This window comes from Lynx rufus, unplaced genomic scaffold (assembly GCF_022079265.1).
Source record: "Lynx rufus isolate CCGP_SWC_20201006 ecotype Redwood Valley unplaced genomic scaffold, mLynRuf1.p SCAF_2, whole genome shotgun sequence".
NCBI lineage: Eukaryota > Metazoa > Chordata > Mammalia > Carnivora > Felidae > Lynx > Lynx rufus.
In genome coordinates this window covers 201,569,031-201,591,422 of record NW_025814834.1, presented here as the reverse complement: position 1 = coordinate 201,591,422, position 22,392 = coordinate 201,569,031, and the positions used below count along the sequence as shown (strand labels likewise).

General features: G+C 41.5%; 1 protein-coding gene across 2 annotated transcripts in view; it reads right to left on the bottom strand.

Moving 5' to 3' along the window:
• Positions 1 to 368: 368 nt before the first annotated feature.
• The window catches only part of EYA3 (EYA transcriptional coactivator and phosphatase 3), a 98,497-nt gene continuing 76,473 nt past the window's right edge, over positions 369 to 22,392 (bottom strand). For both annotated transcript variants that reach the window (XM_047082536.1, XM_047082537.1), the window contains 6 exons: positions 22,099 to 22,157; positions 19,804 to 19,964; positions 17,145 to 17,259; positions 15,996 to 16,117; positions 7,719 to 7,819; positions 369 to 4,046 (listed from right to left, as the gene is read on the bottom strand). In XM_047082536.1, coding sequence (XP_046938492.1) covers positions 3,966 to 4,046; positions 7,719 to 7,819; positions 15,996 to 16,117; positions 17,145 to 17,259; positions 19,804 to 19,964; positions 22,099 to 22,157 — 639 coding nt within the window. In that variant the 3' untranslated portion in view covers positions 369 to 3,965. The remainder of the gene's footprint in view (positions 4,047 to 7,718; positions 7,820 to 15,995; positions 16,118 to 17,144; positions 17,260 to 19,803; positions 19,965 to 22,098; positions 22,158 to 22,392) is intronic.

The window sequence follows — 22,392 nt, the reverse complement described above, 5'->3', positions numbered from 1 at the left end:
GCTCATCACAGCAAGGTATTGATTTCTCTTTAAGTTTTAGCACATTTGACAGCAAATGAAAGCTCTGATCATTCCAGTCCTAAACTTTAAAAAGCAATAGATTTTAGAAACAATTAAGAAATAAACTTTCCATTGCAAGTTATTTTAAAATATTTCTGTTATTTCCCCCATGTACATTTATTTATACCAAAAATTTTTTTTTTTTTTTTTTTTTTTTACTTTTTTGATGAAATTAATGACTGAATTATTGAAAGGGTGCCATCATTCTAATGAGCTCTTCAGATTTTCTTCTAATGAAGGCCTATTTAGAGCCTACTTTGCTGGGCAACTGGGCTGATCCTACTCAGAAAAGACACAGGAGCAAACTGTATAGAAAATAAAAACTTTATTCTTTCAAGTTTATAAGATAGTTCCCATTACATATAACATTATGGTCAAGGACTCTACACAGCCACGAATGCCCGCAGTCACATAAATATATCCAATCCACTCAATGCCTTCTCCTGCTAAGTGAGGCATCAGAAGTCCAGAGGGTCATGTTTTGAATAGAAGTTATCCTTAATGAGATGGCTCCTGTCAGTGCATCAGGAACTAGCCAAGGAGCCTTGCTTGTTGGAGCTGACTCAGAGAGGAAGGGACAGAGGGCCTGCTAATCAGGGATGGGACAGAACTAGATTTTCCCTCATAGTTTAAGATATTTTAGAATCCCAGAATTCAGATTTGGCTTCTTTGTAAGTGTGAACATCTGGAGAGTTCCAACTTTTGGATGAAAACGGAAACCAATTTAGTGGTAAGAAGTAGAAGCCTCCTCAAGAAGGCCCCTAACTGCCCCCCTTCTACAGGAGTTAGGAGAGGAAGACCCAAACTCACCACCGTTGGCTTAGACCAGGAAGGGGAAGAATGTGGCTCTGCCTCTATACTCCTCTCCCCCATGGTTCAGTGGCACTGACACCCATTCAAAGCAGTGAACATCTTGGTGCTCCACATGCTGCAGCTAGAGTTTGCCAATCAGGTTCTACCTGGAGCTTTAAAGTTGAGTTTGTGTAAACTGCGAACAAGCTGTGGCACAAGTCTCCTGGGACACTAGCTTTGCCCCCCACCCCCAACTTGCAGAAGACAGGAACACCCCAAACCAAATAAAAGCCCAAATAGGCATCTAAATCTGGAACAGGCATCTATTCTCCTGGACACCAGCAGCCGCCCCAGGGGCATTGGGACAGAGTGATGCTAAGGCACAGTCAGTTTTACATTCGAAAGTCAAGCCACCTCTTAAACCCAGGACACATCTGACAACTTCAGATCCCGTACTAGAGACAGTCCTCACCGTGAAATGTGCAGACCCATCTTATAGAACCCACAGTGCCCAGCTGGGGGACAGACTCATCACGTGGCTAATTTCCTGGGGACACTTTCACATAAAGAGGCTTCCCTCTTGAAGAAATGACCCACTGTATCCTTTGGCCCTCAGCTTCCAAGAGCTCTTGGTGCTACCCACTTACTTTCCTTTCCAGATCTTTGTGCTGGGGAGGAAGAAAACACAGGGTAAAAGAAGAACACTGCATTCTCTGGACAACTCACTTTGGCAAAGAGGAATCAGGGAGCTCCCACCTTCTGTCTGCCTTATAAGGAGGGCAGCAATAACCAGAAAAATGCAGAGGTTGTTCTGCTCAATAGAGCTTCCTCACCTCTTTTAGCCAATTTCAAGTTCCTTTTGCAAAGACTGAAGCTGGGCAGTCACGGCAGGGAGGAGGAAATGTCATTGAAAGAGGGGTCCAAGTCATATTACAGGGATAAAGAGCTTCTCCCAAAGGGCAGGGAGAGGGAAGTGTTTGCGTGTGGACCTATGTGCACGATGGGGGTACCCACATCCACAGCCTCACGAGCCTGAAGTATAGTGCCAACCAGATGGCCTATGTCCAGTGCAAGAAACCAACAGTTATACTGCCAGTATGGGGAGAGCTTGGGCCCTGGAAGAAAGACCCATCATGGAGATTTCTAGGATCAATTATCAAGCAAGGCAGAGCAGCATCTGGACAGCTATGCTGAACATAGACCATGGAAAGTTGGCCTCAGAGTACATGCCCCGTCTCTTCCCCCACCTGCCAATGGAATCAAGGCCAAAGAGGCAGCTGAGTCATGAGAACTGACTTCAACTCCTCCCCCAAAACTGTTCCCCTAAAATTGTGAGTAATGAAGCACTTTCTCAATCAGTTCTGAAGGAATGTGTATATCAGCCTTTCTCTGCTGCTATTTGGGTGGCCTGGCATTGGAAGGAGTCTGGCCGCTTTATGCTGCAACATCTCTGGAAATGGATATGCAGTATCTTGGAGGGCAGGCAATTATAGCTGGGGTTGGTCAAGGGATGCCTCCTACTGAGGACCCAGACTGCATACCTGAGGTGCTTAGATGATTACCTTTCTCCATGCAGCCTGGGAGAGGCTGAACTTCCTCAGCTCTAGGGAGTTGATTGTGCCTGAGCAGATGCCCTGGTTGGTCTTGGAGGGATGAAGCATCCACAAACACAGCTGGGCTGTAAGGCTGAGATTAGTTGCCCGGCACCCACCGATCTTCCCAGAGGTCAGGGTGAGAGATGTTCCTCCATTTGGCCCAGGAGTAAATGTTCAGGCATAGAATAGGGCTCCAGCACCCTCATTTAAATCAGGAAAGTCTTTCTGGCCTTCTGTTTTCCCATTTTATAATGGGATTTGAGAAGCAGGCAGAGATCTGGGTAAATATATGCCCAGAATACCTTTCTTGGCTTAAGGGCTTCAAAGGAAGTCAAATGTAGTTAGGAGTCTATTCTTAGACTTGATTTAACTTCTTGGGTCCAAAGCCGAAGGATTGGCCAGAGCTGCATGGAGGTGGATGTGAGGTACAGAAGGCAGGAAAGGGGCAAGAATCTAGTACTGATGACTAAGAAGGAAGAGAAGGCTGTAGGGGTGAGCATCTGTTGGGGAAGGGTGCTTCTCTGCAGGAGGAAAAGATGGAATCTTCTTGTTCCAAGAGCCAAAGCAGCAGAAATTCATACGAAGCCTTAGTCCTTTTCCTCCAGTTTGGAGGTAAGCCCACTGGGACACAGCCTTTGGATAGAGGCAAGCTGAAGGCTTAGAATTTACTGTCTTAAGAGGGGGAACTTCTAGGGTTGTGCCATTTGGTTAAAGGGGGACAGGGATTGGAAAAGCGACTAAGGCTTCTAGGATGGGAAACACCAAAGTCTAAAGTTAATCAGTGTCCAGTGCCCCACAGTTCAGCAAACTAGGAGATGGAAGAACAGGAAGGAAACCACCCTAGAGAGCAGACCACTGGAGCAGCTAAAGAGGTGCTACTGTCACAGAGAGGTATTTTAGATATTTCAATCGCTATTTTCCAAGGAAACTTTACACACCCCTTTCTTGCTAGAAAAAGAAAGGAGGGAAAACCTGCTTCAGAGACCAGACCCTTAACTATAAAAATAACATGTACATTCCCTGGGAATATGTTCTACAGCTAAGGAGATTACAAAGACTGCAAGAGATGGTGTCACAAAAGTCTGCCACATTTATCCTGTTAACTGCAAGTTCAGAGCAGTTCTCAAACTGGTCATGAACTAAGAGCGCAACTCCGCCCCAAGAATTTCCTTTTCTTTTCTTCATTTTTTGAAACAAAATCAAACAAAACAAAAACCAGAAGAATTAAAAGCACTGTAACTGCGGTGAGTCTATTGTTCTCTCAATCCAACTGTCTCCTGCCTCTACACGAGGATGAACACGGGCTGCAGCTCACTCTTAGCAAAAATAAGCTTCATCCCTTGCAGCTGTTGGTTCTGACTGTGTTCTCACCAGTGTTCCGTGGAGAAAGAGAGAGAGACGCGCACACACAGAGACAGAGACAGAGACAGAGACAGAGAGAGTTCCCAGACAGTTTCAGTCTCCAGCTCCCTTCAGGAGTGAAAAGGAGCTCATGGGGAAGGGTCTTCATTCCAGTTCTTAGAGAAAATCAAGCTCCAAAGCCTGGTGGAGGGACACTAGGTCTCCATGGTTTGTGATTCTCCAGAAAGGCATGTTGTGCTGGAAGAGAGGGGACAGTTGATAGTTGATTAACCCAACTTCTTTTGGGAGCTCATATTTATCCATATACCCATTCCTCTCACCAAGATACTTGGTACTCCTCTCTACTTCTGTCCACCTTCTAGGGCTATTATAAGGATCAAGTGAGTCATATGCGTAAGGACTTTGTACATTACAGAACACTTTACAAAAGTGAGAGATTTTTTATTAGGTCTTTAGTGGTAACTGTGCATTTATGATATATGCTCATTCTAGCTACTACATAGGGTCTTTAGGATCAAATAAAATGACCCACATAAGAAATCAGTATTAATATTACATTGCTTTTTTATAGATGGTTAGTAAGTTTCAGAGCTACAAAGCCCATATCTTGTTTACGGCTAAGATGCAGAATACATACATCTGAGAAATAATAATCCCATTTACTATGTTGTCAGAATCCTGTGCAGAATACTGTGTGTTCTGGAAGCCACTTAAAAAAAATTATTCAGCAAAACTAAAAGGCAACCAACAAAATGGGAGAAGATATTTGCAAACGACATATCAGATAAAGGGTTACTATCAAAATCTATAAAGAACTTATCAAAGTCAACACCCAAAAAACAAATAATCCAGAAGAAGAAATGGGCAAAAGACATGAATAGACACTTCTCCAAAGAAGACATCCAGATAGCCAACCGACACATGAAAAAATGCTCAACATCACTCATCATCAGGGAAATACAAATCAAAACCACAGTGAGATACCACCTCAAAACAGTCAGAATGGCTAACATGAACAGCTCAGGCAACAAGAGATGTTTGCAAGGATGTGGAGAAAGAGTATCTCTTTTGCACTACTGGTGGGAATGCAAACTGGTGCAGACACTCTGGAAAACAGTATGGAGGTTCCTCAAAAAACTAAAAATAGAACTACCCTACAACCCAGCAATTGCACTACTAGGTATTTATCCAAGGGATACGGGTGTACTGTTTCAAAGGGGCACATGCACCCCCATGTTTATAGCAGCACTATCGACAATAGCCAAAGTATGGAAAGAGCCCAAATGTCCACTGATGGATGAATGGATAAAGAAGATGAAGAAGATGTGTGTGTGTGTGTGTGTGTGTGTGTATACACACACACACAATGGAGTATTACTCAGCAATCAAAACTAGAGAAGACAAATATCATATGACTTCACTCATATGAGGACTTTAAGAGACAAAACAGATGAACGTAAGGGAAGGGAAACAAAAATATGTAAAAACAGGGAGGGGGACAAAGCATAAGAGACTCATAAATATGGAGAACAAACAGAGGGTTATTGGAGGGGTCGTGGGAGGGGGGAGGGGCTAAATGGGGAAGGGGCATTAAGGAACCTACTCCTGAAACCACTGTTGCCCTATATGCTAACTTGGATACAAATTAAAAAAAAAATTAAACTAAAAAAAATTTTTTTTTTCCTGGAAGCCACATTTTAAAGAAGGGATCTGAAAAATCCAAGTGTTGGAAACCATGTTCTATGAAGCTGAAGGGGATTAGCTCTACTGACTGTTTTGCTCAAATTGGTTGCAAATTACCTGGAACACGGAAGTCCTACAACAGTTATTTTGGCATGCAGCTCAGGGTTTTTTCGAGCATGCTGCTCACATATAATATTTAAAGGGCTTTTAATATGCAGAAGAGGAAACAGACGTGTTATGCTGTGCTCAGGACTAGGACCAGGATGTGAAAGTTAGAGACATGAGTTTTAGTTCTGTGGAAGGAGGAACATCCTAACAGCTTGGGTGGCCCCATGGTAGAACAGGATACCTAGGAAGCGGACTCCCCATTCTTGGGTTTATTCAAGCAAGAATCAGAATGTCTTCTGTCAAAGTGGCTGCAGAAAAGGTCCCTCACAGGGTAGAGGTTGAACCGGATGGAACTCTAAAGGCATTTTCCAGTGGGTATATCAATAATAGATGACTTTTTTTTTTTTAAAGAAGCCAGTTGGACATCACTTTGGCTTCTGCAGTTAATATTCTTTTTTGTTTTAATTGTTTACTTATTTATTTATTTTTAAATTCATTCACTTATTTTGAGACAGACAGAGAGCGCGCTTGCAGGGGAGGGGTAGAGAGAATCCCAAGCAGGCTCCGCACTGTCAGTGCAGAGCCTGACATGGGGCTCAGACTTACAAACTGTGAGATCATAACCTGAGCAGAAATCAAGAGTCAGGCACTTAACCAACTGAGCCACCCAGGTGCCCCTCAATGGTAGATGATTACAGGCATCAGCTTAGAGGCACCAACTCTGCTAATGACTGAAGTTGTTCTTTTTTTTTTTTTTAACTTTTTTTTTAATGTTTATTTATTTTTGAGACAGAGAGAGACAGAGCATGAACAGGGGAGGGGCAGAGAGAGCGGGAGACACAGAATCTGAAACAGTCTCCAGGCTCTGAGCTGTCAGCACAGAGCCCGACGCGGGGCTCGAACTCACGGACCGCGAGATCGTGACCTGAGCCGAAGTCGGCCGCTTAACCGACTGAGCCACCCAGGCGCCCCTGAAGTTGTTCTTTATCTCCCCCACTCCCTTCTTCAAACCAAGAAGCACTGATGCCTCCATCTACTAGTTTCTAGTGTCTTTCCCAGAGGGCAACAAGTACTTTAGAATCAAAGCCTCAGAGATAACACATGAGAAAAAAAGAAAAAGAAAGAAATGCTACATAAAATGGTAAATGAAAACATTATGAGGTAATCATGCCACCAGATTATCAATCACACAGTTTATTAAGAGTGGAAGTTTTTACATTAACTGGGTGAAGAAATCAGGACAGCTGGTCCTAGTTGGCAACCTACCACCTCCAAGTCTAAAAAACAGAGTTGCTGGAAAGAAACTAGGGTAGAGGAAAAGAACTTCTGCAGATCCATTTAATAAATGCAGAGGAGGATAAGTAAACTGTCCAAAGTCATACAGCTAAATAAACAGATGAGATCTGAACCAATCTACTGTTAGATTACAGAGCCAAGACTCTTTCATCTACTGTTTCCTGTATTAAGATGAGGTGACCTGGAGTTGGGACCTGCATAGTGAGGAGGTTAATGTCAGAAGAATCCTTCCTGGGCTTGGAAGCAGAAAGGATTTTATCTAAATTTCTACTTGATTGTAGTGGCTTTTTGAAGATCTAAAGCCTGGAAAAGTCAGAGTTATTTGCTTTTTTTTTTTTTTTTAAGAGAGAGAGAGAGAGAGAGAGAGAGTGCAAGCATGAGTGGGAGGGAGGGGAAGAGGGAGAGGGGGAGAGAGAAAGAGAATCCCGCTGAGAGGGGCTCAATCCCACGACCCTGGGATCGTGACCTGAGCCGAAATCAAGAGTCAGATGCTCAGCTGACTGAGCCACCCAGGCGCCCCTTTTTGTAGTGAAGTCTCATAGTCTTGGGAAGGCACTGCCCTCTAAGATGAAAATGGAAGATGGGGGTCCCTACAGCAGGGCTCAAAGATTTTAAAATTTGAGTGGCAAACAGAAGGGGGATAAGAAGGATCTAACAACTTATAGGGAAAGCTCTATTTGGGGAAACAAACGAACCTCTTTGAAGAAAAACGGGAGAGAAAGAGAAGGGAAAACACTAAAGACACAGCCGATTGCTAAGATTTCTGACTTTTACCATCTTTCTAATTGCTTCATGCATTCCCACACGCACTGTTCTCTTTACCTGTTTGGCTGCAATTTCTTCGTCTCGCCCATCTCCAATCACTACATACGTGACTTTCTTTCCAAACCTAGACACGATTCTCTCGAAGCAGCTCTCCTTACCTGATGAGAAAAAGAAATTTCCCATTAGGACATTCTCCCTACCTTTTTTCAACACCAAAGAGAAGGGCTACTGCTGGTTCACCTGCCTATGCTTGGACAGAACAAGTAGCAGCCCATGTGGGTAGTTTGGTGGGGAGTAAGCGTGACAGCTAGAGAGCCAGCAGGCCCGCTACCCAAAGAATGGGAAATTGGGCTATTTAGACAACAATGAAGACATCAGGCTTTCTAGGCATTGTGCTTTCTAGGTTCTTATTTTAATCTTCATATTTAGGGTAAAGCCCCTAAGATCTTAGTGTGGGGAATTTTTATAAATGGGAAGCAAAGGAGCCTAAAAAGTGTGACAGCTGGGATACCACTTCTCTTCTCCCTATCTCCTGTACTTTATAGCTTACAAAGCAGCTTTCAAGGGTACTCCTTTTTTTTTTTTTTTTAATTTTTTTTTTTCAACGTTTATTTATTTTTGGGACAGAGAGAGACAGAGCATGAACGGGGGAGGGGCAGAGACAGAGGGAGACACAGAATCGGAAACAGGCTCCAGGCTCTGAGCCATCAGCCCAGAGCCCGACGCGGGGCTCGAACTCCCGGACCGCGAGATCGTGACCTGGCTGAAGTCGGACGCTTAACCGACTGCGCCACCCAGGCGCCCCTCAAGGGTACTCCTTTAATGAATTCTCAAAATAATCAGTGAGATAACTACCATTTCATATTTACAGATGAAAATGAGACTGAAAAGATTAGAAACTTGTTCTAGATCACAAACAAGCTAGTAGCTACACTTTGGACTCCTGGTTCCAAGTCTAGGTTCTGGCTATTATGCCATGATGAAAGGATGATTTTGGAGGGAAACGTTTTAGTATAGGAAAAAAAAAAAAAAAAGTGGAAGCATAAGGTCCTGATTTGTTTGTAACAAGAAATGGGCTAACGGCCATTTTCCTCCCATTCTTCATTTTCCAGAAACAGTCCTAGGCATGGGTCTTATGTCTTTTAGTGGGGTAGAGCCCCAGAGTGCCAATGAATATGGCAGTAAATCTGTCACATCCAGAATATCCTATTATATGTTGTAACTGCAAGCAACTGAGATAGTGTATCTCTGAAATTGACCTTGGGAAAGGGTGATTTAAATCCATGCAGACAGTTGAAAAACACTGGCAATGTATCAAAATTCAAATCCCATGTGAAACACACCAGAAAGATGCACAGATGATACTGGTGTAGGAAAGATACTTTAGTTGCATAAGTAAACAAAAAGGCAATTATCTCCCTTGCTCTTTTCACCATCTTAGACTTTATTTCCCTGTTTCTGTTAGGCAAAGTCCTAACTCTGCTTTCTTCTTCATCCTGCTCCATTAACCTCATCCTTTCTTCTTACCAGACCAGTGACTTAGCACCAAGGTTCCTGAGTGAGGAAGAAAAAAGTGCCTCTTCCTCAAGGCACTTGACTGCCATCTGCTGGAAAACTGTTGCAATAAGTATATAAATACACGAACTGGAGAAGACTAGATCGTAATTGACAAGAAAACCTATACACCTTTACTCAGAAGTCCTGCTTGGCACATCTAAGCAACTGCAAGTCTTTGAAATCTCTAGCCCAACTGGCACCTCAAACCAGGTGAACTAGTCACCTGGACCAAACACTAGTCCACTTTGGGCTTCAGTCTCCCACTTGTAATAAAAAGCTTGGCTCAGGTGCCCTCACGTCCCTTTCAGTGCTAACACTTTGCAATAGCATTGTGATGTTGGACATTCGAATCAGGCAATTCAATGTTTGCAGAGTAAATGCATAATAATCTCATAAAAGATTCAGTAGATGACTATAATCCATGTTTTGAGCCCCGATTCAAATATTAAATATTTCCACTAATAATAAATTTTTATTATGTTCAAAGAGCTGTCTTAATTCCATTCCAAATATTACATCCTTATGACCTAAGCCAACCACTGCCAGACCCAGTCTACTTTATGATCTGTCTATAGAAAAAAACCTTAAATCAGATTTTAGACTTTTTTTCCCAAGACCCAACAAAGGAAATGTCTCCTATTTAGAGGACAAGGACACAAGAGATGTTTTCATCGTTCTGGCATGTAATGATCAAGGATGAAATACATTTAGGAATGTCTCCTCTAAAAGGATTAAGAGATGGAGAGAGTTATTAACAGCTCAAAGTGAAGAAGTAGCTACATGAAAAAATGACTCCCAATACCATTGGTAAATATACCTCCTCCATTTTACTCTCTCAAAAAAATTCTGGAGATGAGCTTTCCATTCAGGAGGGTATGGGCAATGGCCACTCAGCTTACCAAATGTCAAACAACTGCAAGACTTTAAACAAGCCTTTGGAGAATATTAGGTTTCTGGGCTTCCCCTATCAAAAACACTTATGACATTTTCAGAGATGATTTTGAGAAGTCTTGTTAATGTCCAAGATAACAGAGTGGCAATTAACAGAACCAAAGCTCTGAAATCATTTCAGAGGAAGGAGACAAATATTTCGTCTCCTTGCTCCCCATTTCACAGTTCTGTCAAGGAAAGCCTTAAGCCTCTCACTGTGGTTACCAAGGCACCAGGTACCACTATGGCTTCGCAAATCAGCTCTGGGTGAAATGAGATTGAGAAAAATTACCAAATAAGCACATGTACTGTCAAAGGGAATACAATCATTCCCACTCAATGGGTGTCAGGACTCAGTATAAAAAGCACTGCAGAAGATCTACCTTTCAAGTATGAAAGGCTTTAGCGAGTGCTCTGGGTTCTTATGAAATGCATAGTGAAGCAGTGGCAGCAACAGCAAAATATGAAGGGGGACTGGACTTCCCCTAATCTATTGTAAATGAAATCAACATACACACTCAAAAAAGAATAAAATAAATTCCTGTATACCTTCCACCAACCCACTTTTGTCAAATCTTAAACACTTTATCTTTGCTTTAGATAAAAAAATAAGAATAATGAGATATTAGATTTTTTTTGAAGTTTCCTGTGTATCCCCACCTGATGACCCTTCCTTTCTGCATATGTATCCATTAACAATATATGGTATATGGCTGTGAACATTTTTGACCTCTAGATAAACGATACATGCTGTACTTACCTATCTGCAATGTGTTTTTTGCGTTGAACATTGTTTTTCATATTAATCCTTGCAGATGTATGTAGGTTAGTTCATTCGCTTTTAACTGCCATATAGCATTCCATTGTTTGGATATATCTATTTATCCATTTTCTTTTCATGGACAGGTTCACAGATAGGCTGTCTCTAATTAGTTTCTATTATGAACAATGTAGCATCAAAAAAAAAAATTCTCACACATGTCTCCTTGTGGATGTGGGAATTACTTAAGGGCAGGGGTTGGCAAACTACCTGTATAGAGTCAGGTAGTAAATAGTTCAGGCTTTGCAGGTCATATGATCTCTGTTGCAACAACTGAATTCTGCTACTGTAGAGTGAAAGCAGCTATTGAAATGATCCGACATTGCTATGTTTCAATACAACTTTATAGAAACAGGCATTGGGCAGAATCTGGCACATGAGTTAGAGTCTGCAGACCCCTGTACTAAAGTGTATCTATCTAAAAGTGGAGTTGCTTAGGGGTGCGTGGGTGGCTCAGTCGGTTAAGCGTCTCAGGTCATGATCTCATGATAACTTTGGCTCAAGTCGTGATCTCACGGTTTGGGAGTTTAGGCCTCACATTGGGCTCTGTGCTGACAGTTCAGAGCCTGGAACCTGCTTCAGATTCTGTGTCTCCTTCTCTCTCTGCCCCTTCCCCACTCATGCTCTCTCTCAAAAATAAATAAATGTTAAAAAAAAATTATAAAAGTGGAGTTGCTTGATCACAGGGTTATGCACATCTCCAACTTTACAAGACATTGACAAACTGTTCTCCAAGAAGGGCTATATCCATTTTCAATCCCACAGATAGAGTGTTTCCATTTTCTTGACAAAATTGGGCACTGTCAGACTAAGTCTCTATCAATCTGATGAACAGGAAATGTATCAGATTTTAATTTGCATTTCTTTAATCTGAATATCCTTAATTGGTGAGGTTAAGGAACTCTTCATCTGCTTACTGGCAAACTGATTTTCCTTTTCTGCAAACTGGCTGTTCCAAGGTTTCTGTCCACTTTTCTAATATGTTGTCTGTTGCTTAATGATTTATAGTTCTTTATAGATTTTGTATACCAATTAACAAGTAAAAGGGTTGCAAATATCTTTTCCCAGTCTGGTTTGTTTTGTCACTTTATACTATCTTTCACTGGATATAAAATTAAAAGCTTCATCTAATCAAAACAATAATTTTTTGTTTTTTAGAACTATTTTTGGGGTCTATTTTTTTTAAGTTTATTTATTTTGAAAGAGAGAGAAAGAGAGAGAGACAGCGAGCAGGGGAGGGGCAGAGAGAGAGAATCCCAAGCAGGCTCCGCACCATCAGCATGGAGCCCTATGTGGGGCTTGAACTCACTAACTGTGAGATCATCACTGAGCTGAAACCAAGAGTCAGTGCTCAAGCCATGGAGCCACACAGGCACCCCTAATTTTGGGGTCTTTTAAATGAGATCCTTTTCTACTCTTCTGTATTTTCTTCTAAAAGTTAAACTTCTGCTTACCATGTTTTGTTTTGTTTTTTAATCCATTTGGGATTTATTTTTTCAAATAGCATAAAGAAGGAATATAATTCTGCTTTTCTCTTCATATGGATAGATAACCCAATTAGCACCAGCAAGTGAAGATAAGTTCCATGAGTACAGAGGATTTTGTAACTGCTGTATTCCTAGCGCCTTGGCAATACCTGACACACAGGAGGCATCGCTATTGTCCTTCCTCATGTGTGAATCATTTCCACCTGCATATCAACTTGGTAGAATTTCTCTTATGTTCGAAAATCTTCTTGAACCCATATACTTCTCCAATTACTGCCTCATTTCTTTGTTATTCTTTACAATTGATCTAAAGTGTTGTCATATGGTTGACTTCTCCAGCTCTTCCCATTCTCTCTTAAGTCCATTCCAATTAGGATTTCACCCCCATCATTTTGCTCAAACTGCACGTCAAGATTATTAATGACCTCCTCCATGTAGCTAAAAGCAACCTTATTTGATCCATCAGGAACATCTGACTGGAGCCTGGAACCTGCTTTGGATTCTGTGTTTCCCTCTCTCTCTCTCTGCTCCTCCCCTGCGCGTGCTCTCGCTCTCTCTCTCTCACTCAAAAATAAAAAAATTAGGGGCGCCTGGGTGGCTCAGTCAGTTAAGCGTCTGACTTTGGCTCAGGTCATGATCTGATGGTTCATGGGTTCGAGCCCTGCATTGGGCTGTGTGCTGATAGCTCGGAGCCTGGAGCCTGCTTCTGATTCTGTGTTTCCCTCTCTCTCTGTCCCTCCCCCGCTCATACTCCGTCTCTCTCTCTCTCAAAAATAAATAAAACATTAAAAAAAATTAAAAATTAAAAAAAAGAAACATGACTTTCTTTTCCTGATTGTCAGCCATAGTACTTATGACCATATGACATATGTAGTTTACTTACTTACTTATTTACTGACCAACAATTTCTTCCCACTAGGGGCAAGGATTTTTGTCTTTTTGGATCACTGCTGTATCCCCAACACCTAGCAAAATGCCTTGCATATAAAGGTGACCAAGAAATATTTGGTGAATGAAGGAAGAAAAATAAATGTCAAAAGGGCTTGGTGGGCTTATAACCTCCACAGGTCCTGGGATATAAAAAGAAAAAAAAAAATCAGACCTACTTTTTATGGAGAAAGCTGATCAGTAGGCATGTAGTAGATTAAAAAAATGAATAACCACAGCTCAGTTTCAAACTCTAGGAAGTACAATGGTACAATGTGGAAGTAGAAACTGTAAGCAGAAAGAGTCTGAACAGGCGAAGAGAGGGTTGTCATGTTCCTCTTTCCCTGACCGTGTGTAGCACACAAGAAGAAGAGTGAGAATTCTGCTGCCTTTTTTTTATTAAAAAAATATTTTTTTACATTTATTTATTTTTGAGAAACAGAGTGAGACAAAGCGTGAGCGGGGGAGGGGCAGAGAGAGAAGGAGACACCGAACCTGAAGCAGGCTCCAGGCTCTGAGCAAGCAGTCAGCACGCAGCCTGATGCGGAGCTCGAACCCACAAACTGTGAGATCATGACCTGAGCCGGAGTCAGACGCTTAACCCACTGAGCCACCCAGGTGCCCCTCTGCTGCCTTCTTAATAGAACAAGTTGGTCTTGTATAAACCTGGCACCAATTAATTAATTCAGCAGATGTTTACTGAGTACCTACTGTCTCACATATTTGGTACTGAATACATTTTTAGGGGTTAAAAAGTACCTTCATATAGTCTCATTTGATTTCACAACCTATCTGGAAGTTTCTCATTTTATATAAGAAAACTGAGGCTCAGGAGATAAAGTAATTTGCCTAAGGTAAGAACTAGTAACTGGGAGAGACAGGACTTGAATTCTAGTCCTTATTACTATTTTTTTCCTTTTCAAAAAACTGTGGTAAGAAACACATAACAGAAAATTTGCCATCTTCACCATTTCTAAATGTACACTTCAGTAGCGTAAAGTATACTCACATTGTTGCGCAACATGTATCTCTAGAAATTTTCATGGTGCAAAGTTGAAATTCTATACCCATTAAACAGCCAATTCCCCATTTCCCTCCCCTCCAAGCCCCTGTTCATCACCATTCTACTTTCTATTTCCATGAATCTGACTACTCTAAGAAGTATTTGTCTTTCTGTGACTGGCTTACCCCATTAGCAGAGTGCCTTCAAGGCTGATACGTGTGGCTGTATGTGACAAGAGTTTCTTCCCTTTTATGACTGAATAAAACCCCACTGTACGTATACACCACATCTTGTCGAGCCAATCATTTGATGGACATCTGAGCTGCTTCCATCTCTTGGCTACTATGAACACAAGTGTGCAAATATTTTTTTGAGAACCTGCATTCAATCCTTTTGGATATATACCCAGAAGTGGGATTGCTGATCATATGATAGTTCTATCTTTAATTTTTTTGAGGAACTGCTGTATGGTTTTCCATAGCAGTTTCAACATTTTATGTTCCCACCAAAAGGGCAGGAGCGTTCCAATTTACCCACATCTTTGTCAACACTTCTTATTCTTTTTCTTTTTAATTTTATTTTTAAGTAAACTCTATGCCCAATGTGGGGCTCGAAGTCATGACCCCGAGATCAAGAGTTACGTGCTCCACTGACTGAGCTAGCCAGGCACCCTTATTTGTCTTTTCTTTCTTTTTTCTTTTAAAGTGTATTATTTTGAGAGACACTGGAGAAAGGGAGAGAGAGAATCCCAAGCAGGCTCTGTGCTGTCAGAGTGGAGCCCAATGTGGGGCTCAATCCCACAAACCATGAGATCGTGACCTGAGCCAAAATCAAGAGTTGGACACTCAACCGACTGAACCACATGGGCTCCCTTATTTTTCTTTTTTTGACAGCAGCCATCCTAATGGGTGTGACAGATTTAACCATTTTTAAGTATGCAGCTTAGCCTTTGATTTTTAATCTAGTGCTTTTTCTATTATACTCTACTGCAGCACTCTCTCTGTGAAAAAGAAAAAGAAACTTGGAATGAGGCAAAGGAGATTTGTAGGGGCACCTGGATGCCTCAGTCAGTTGAGCATCTGACTCTTGATTTCGGCTCAGGTCATCTCAGTGAGATGAGCCCCGCATCAGGTTCCACACTGGGCATGGAGGCTGCTTAAGATATTCTCTCTCTCTCTCTCTCCCTCCCTCCCTCCCTCCCTCCCTCCCTCTCCCTCTGCCCCTTCTACCCTCCATGGCAGCATGCACTCATGTGCTCTCTCCCCCTCTCACAAAAAAAAGGTAGATTTCTAAGCTACCTGTATGTTCTTCCAATTATTATAAAAGGAAAGAACATGATAAATTTTAAGTTCTACAAACCTGGATTTGAATCCTGTTTATGCAACTTACTAGCTATGAAGGCTTGAGCAAGCTTACACAGCTGTTAAGCCTGAACTGGCCCATCACTAGTATTAGGAAGACTGCTGTGAGGGTTACAGATCGATCTCTCTCTCTCTCTCTCTCTCTCTCTCTCTAAAATGCCTAATTAAGGGGTTAGTAAATAATTAAGTGCATCATAAGTAGGTAGTATTATGTAAAGCAAGTGACAAGAAACAAAATAGAAACCATACCAATTTTGGTAGCACTATAGATGTTCTCAATAGGAAATATTTCTCCTAGCCCATATAGGAGAACTTTGGCCAGAGCTGGAACCAGCTGGGTTGTAGTGATCAGAACATTCACACAATTCTTTCTAGAAGAGAGAAAAAATAAAAAGAAAAAGGTGAAACCAAACTAACCTGGGAGCAAGAATTTGAACGGGCCTTCTCTTTGGGAACTAATTATTAAAAACTAACCTCAAAGGGCCTGATATTTGTTCAGGGCCATGTTCAGTTACTGGTCTAATTATCTCAGGTTTATTTATTTCCTATATTAAAGGACAGTGATTCTATATATATAGTGGGCACAGAGTAGCAACTTGATTCTTGCTTCATTTCCCTTCTAACCATTCTAGCTCACTGCACTCGTTAGCAAATAAACCACCAATCCATGTCACTGACCCTACACTCTAGGAAACCAGCAAAAAGGCTTATAGTCACAGTGCTATTTCATCTGAATGCAACTCAGCCCTTAATAAGATATGACTTAAGTCCTCTTTGCCTTTTACACAATAGCAGCACCAATTCCAGAATACATGTTAATTTCACATGTACTTTACCTTCAGGAATACCCACCCTTCAGTGTCAGTTTTACTGTTTGCTCTACTAAGTTGTAGATCTGGAATTCCTGCTTTGAGGGAGGGAGCAATAGGGTATTAGTGCAGACTGTATTTGACTGTATTTATTTCCCATTCTGAGCTTCAAGCTGAAATATCCCTAAACTGCTTAATATATTCCTTTTGAATCCTGCCTTCCTAAGTGGGTTTTGGTACATTTCTTCAGAGTGTCCTGTACCTAGAATATGTGATGTGTCTCCTACATGGATTCTATGATGTGACTGGGCCATCTCCTGGCTGGAGATTATTGGTCACTGAGCTTTAATTCTGTGAGAAAAAAGTAAGGAGAAAGAAAAAGGCTTTCATGTATAAATATTCTCTTAAAATTCGAAGGTGTGCTGTTAGCACAGAATGAGCTTACCTCCTACCTACCCTACATGTTTTCCTGCATCCTTTAAACTCCTCTTACCACGATCCCAAACCTATGTTAGAGAGTGGCCTATCACGGACTGGGGTAGTAAAGAGTGTTTCTTAGAGAGGGTGAGAACTAAAAGAAGTACCATACCTGGACTGGATGAGAAGTAAGGACTTTAATGCAGTTCCTAACCAGGAATCTGTTAAAACTTCAATTTCTGCTCTCAGTCTCTGCAGTGCTTCCTTTCTCTGGGGACTGAGCAGGCCTTTCAGAATAAAAGCAGACACATTTATCATTTGACAACAAATCCTTGCTGACACCGAGGAAGCAACTTCTAAATTCAATTTAGAAACACTGTGGGTCACTGAAATATTCTACTGAGCTAACAGGTTTCTCTTCCTGGTAAAACCCTAGAGTAGCCTACTTAATTAAGAGGTCTTTTTGACTTTATCAGAATGTTTTGCTAGGGGGTGGGGGGCAACCACCACAACAAAATCAGCTGAAAGAAACACTGTGATTAAATTCTGCAACAAGCTCACTCTTTTATCACCACCCAATAACATAATTTGCACACTAGTGGACCATCCTTTGAGGAGCACTGCTTTAGACGTGATATCAAGAATCAAAGGGGGCAAAATGAAGGTTATAGTTGGGAGCGTCTGCAGCATTTCCAATCTCTCTAAAGAAACCAAAGCCCGGGGAGGAAAAGGAGGTTGCCTAAGATCACAAAGCAGGTCAGTGGCTTTGGTTTCAGAAGTCTTTCAGAGCCTTGCACTGCTCCCGTGGGACTGTGCTTTCACAGCCCTGAGATTCCAGGTTCAACAACCAACTCTATGAACATCATTTATTTGTACATACTTACTTGTGAAACAACTCCAGATAAGAAGAGACTAAAACAGTGCTTAACATCAGACAATTAAACACAGAACAAAACAGAACTGATCTGATGGGAGCATGTTATCAGACACTTGAATTACAATATTCAAATAATCAATCTGGCCCTGTATTTTCTTATAGTGAAGGTAGAAAGAGAAATCCTATACTCTACTACAAATATTCCATAAAAATAGAAGGCATTTCTGTGAGAACTGTGCATAACATGTTTTCAGATTGATGGTTTCACAATGCAAGCCTAGAATTACAGGACTTTCAACATCTCTGATAAAACAACAAAACCAGTATGTGACCCACACATAAGTGTATATGTCACACTCTTAACTAATAATATGATGTGGCACTTTTGTTAATTCTTATTTTATAAAATACAGGTAGACAATAGTTTTAATATGTTTCCCAGGGTAGGCTCAGGGGATTCTCACAGAGCATCATATCACTTTCTTCAGAAAACCTGGTCCTGGCACTCACTGGGCAAAAAAAGGATCAGATACTTAGGTTGTATATGAAAACTAACAGAAGAAAGGCTAATGTCTGCAGAGAGTAAAAGCAAAAAGATGGAGGTGTCAAAATAAAAAGTACTGACTCTGAATCATTATAAAAAAATAGGCCATAAGAAGGGGAATCTAAAAAAAGCAAATTAGATTCCCAAAGCCCAGATGCCTGTGATTTTTATCTGGTACTGGAGGGCTCTAAAAGAAATGAAACAAATTATCTTTGAAGTCCTATTTTTACTTTTTGCACCAAAATGTAAAGCAGCATGGTGTGGCAGGAGGACTCTCTTGATCCGGGGTAACATACCACTAGACAGTGCATGGAATCCCCGAAACTTCATGCAACATTTTGTGTATATGCAGATCTTTGAGGGTAATGGTTCACAGTTTAATTTTTTTTCTTATAAGGGTACATCACTAAAGAAGGAACTGCATGAGGGTGCCTGGCTGCCTCAGTCATTAAGCATGCGACTCTTGATCTTGAGGTCGTGAGTTCAAGCCCCATATTGGGTGTAGAGCTTACTTAAAAAAAATAAAAATAAAAAAAAAGAATAAAAAAATAGATAAATCTCTTACACTTAAAAAAAAGGGGGGGGGACTGCATGAATGTAAAGGGCACTGGACCAAGAGTTAGGAGATTGGATTCCAGCTGTGACCATGGGTAAGCTGCCCTCAGTACTCTCATAATAAACATGTTTTCTCAAATGCAAAATGAGAAATGTCTCTTCTAATTTGAACAACCTATGGTTAATTAATTAATTACAAATAATGGAATTTTAGGCATAGTGACAGCCGATATTTGAGGTATTTCTGGGCAGAAAGGATTTCCAAGGTCCAACACCTGGCCACTGCCAACTATAATTCTGGACCTAGTTTTCCATCCACTAGAAACCTAGTCACTAGTTCTACCTGACAGAGGGAGACACACAATCCAAAGCTCCGAGCTGTCAGCAAAGAGCCCGACGTGGGACTCAAACTCTTGAACTGTGAGATGATGACCTGAACCACAGTTGGTTGTTTAACTGACTGAGCCACCCAGGAGCCCCTCTACCTGACTTGTTCTGATGGTTAAATAAATCAGTCAAAAAATATGGCAACCTATTAGTTAGTACTGACAATAGTTGTGAGTCCAGAATAAAACAAGTCATCAAACATAATCTCTGGAACACATTTCCTTTAAAAAGGTATTTGTCTAATAAACAGGAGAACTTTGCAAAGCAATGCTAAGAGAAGTGCATGAGAAATGGAAAGCTTCCTCTTCAAAGGGTTTCAATCAAACCTCAATTTTTTTAATACAAAATTAAAATGTTATTGCGGCCCCAATTCCTAAGCAGTTGCTAGGGAGTTCTAAGGGATGCCTGGAAAAGAATGCAAGAAGTCAGAAGGAAACCGAGTATCAGACTGGTCTATGCCACACTTACCACCCACATTGCTTTTGTGCTTATCGTAGATTTCTCTCACTTTTCGGTAGCGGAAAGCCAGTTTTCTCATCCAGTCCACACCTCCTTGGACACCCACAGAGGAACCATGGCTGCCACCGCCTCCTGATCCACTGAAACCATCTGTTGAGAAACTGTAGTTGCTGCAGAGAGAGAGGATGATGAGAATTAATACTGCTATTGTCTGAGGTTTTTGGCTGAATGCCACCTGGGATTCTCTGTCCTATTCCTGGCATCTGACATCAAGTCTAAAGGCTTTAAGAACCTTTTCCCTTAATCTCTGTGTGTCAGAATCTATCTTCCATTAGTCATCTCCCTCACCCCTATTACTGCTATCAAAGAAAGGGGGAGAGAGAGGGAACAAGAGGTAGGAACCATTCAAGCACCAACTTCCCCTAGAGGTGGTCTTGGTTTAGAGTGTCTTTTCATGAATGACAGCATATCTTACAGTGAAAAAAAAAACCCCAACACCCCGGAATATAACATTTTTGTGTACACACACACAGACATACACACAAATGATGGCAACTATGGAAAGTGGAGAAACATGTGAAGAAATAATGGAAGGAAATAACCCCAAATACTAGTAATTGCAAGATATAATGGAGATATTCTTCAGAGATGTTAGCTGGTTTATTAAGTTCATGGGTCATAGTGGTGACTTTAAAATGTCCTCAAATTCTTTAATACTGCTCTCTTCTAATTCTTCTCTCTATAGGTATGGACTGCATTTAAATATAAACAGGATGCGGTCGAAGCAAGGGTGTTAGACCTCAGAGACTAGGCTTCTCTTGCTCTCTCTTGGATCACTTGCTCTGAAAGACATCAGCTGTCACATGAGAACACTCAGACTGCCCTATGGAGAGGCGTACGGATAGTGAGGAAAAGGGGTCTCCCGCTACCAGCCGCAGGTGAGAGGTCGTGAGCAGCTCCTCCAGTTCTAATCAAGCCTTCAGATGATTGATTTTAGCTCCAGCCAATATCCTGATTTTAGTTTCAGAGACCCTGATTCAAAAGTACCCAGCTAAGTCACTTTCAAGTTCCTGTCCTATAAAAACTATGAGATGATAATGTTTACAACTTTAGGTTACTAGTTTTGGGGTCATGTTACACAGCAACAGTTAAGTAATACAGTGAAACAGGCTGGGAGAGATGAACACTTCCTAAGTAGAGACTGACAAAATGACCGACAGAATTAGGGACAACCTGGTTCAACTGAAAGTCAAAACTGAGTTCTATAGGTGTTAAGATTCTATATCTAAGGAAATAAAGTTGCCAAGACATTTTGGTAAGTACTGGTTAGCCATGTGTATAAAAGGAAAAAAAAACCACTAGGGTTTAGGTGGATCACAACTGCTTCAGACCAGGCTCTTTCCTAAAAAGTCCGGTGAAATCTTGCAGGAACGGTATGCTCCATGGCTGTGCAAGCACAACACGCGTGACTGGATGCTGTTCTTGATGTGGAACCTTCACCTCGTTCTCAGCCCTACAGGATTAGGCCCTCAGGGAGACGCATGCCCAGCTCTGCTCTATGTTTGAAAATTCACGGATGAAACAATTTTACAGGAGACACAGGAAAGAACTTTTTGCCTACTGAAAAGGGACAAACACCAAAACAAATGAACATGAAAAATGGGACGGTCTTTTTTTCTTAAAGTCTTCAAATATAAGCTAGATAAATTGTTGGATTATTCTTAGCCAAGACTGCTGGGCCAGGAGACAGCAGCCAAGAGAGATATGAGGAGGCCGAGCAAGCATTTTGCCACTGAGACCCAGTTGGTTTAGTGTTCCCTGTAGAACATTTTAAGATCGCCTCCCATAGGGTTAGTCCTGACCCCAGCAGACACCCACAATTAGGTTCCTTGGTAAAACTCATGCTTATTTGTATCTAAAACTAACCAGTGTGGAAGCACACTCCTCCTGACTGAAAATCTAGCCAAAGAGAAATGAGTGTACCCTTTACTTTGAAATGCTTTTTCCTCATCCTGTCATTGCTCCCCATTCAAGGCCATACTCAAATTCTGCACTGAGAAGGCCGCTCCAATGTTGGCAACCAGCTGCTCCCCGCAGACACCAGAATTATTTTCTTTTCTGTGCTCCATCACATTTTCTACCGTCACCTCTGCACACTGCCATCGTTAACTGTTTGTCTCTGTCTCCTCTACCAGACCGTGAGAACTTTTAGGGCCATGTCTTACTCATCTTTGTTTTCCTCTGAACCTAGACAGTGATTGTGTACAGGCATTCTGATGTTTAAGACATCACTGTTTCTATCACCTCAAGTCTTGGCCATTGTCATCAGAAGCCACATCTTCCACATGCACCTGGTCACACTCCTGTTAAAAGATAAAACCACACACTATTTCAGTCCAGGGAGTAGAAGCGCTATCACCACCATGACATATTGTAAAAAGACCACAAATTACGGCAGATGATGAAATACCTCATAGTCTCTCTTGTGTGTGGAGGATCACTCTCACCCCCCTGCTGTCCAACTTCTTTTAAGGCCTAATTCATATCCCACAGTCCACGAAATTTTCCTTAACCATCCCAACCTTCAGGTATGCTCTT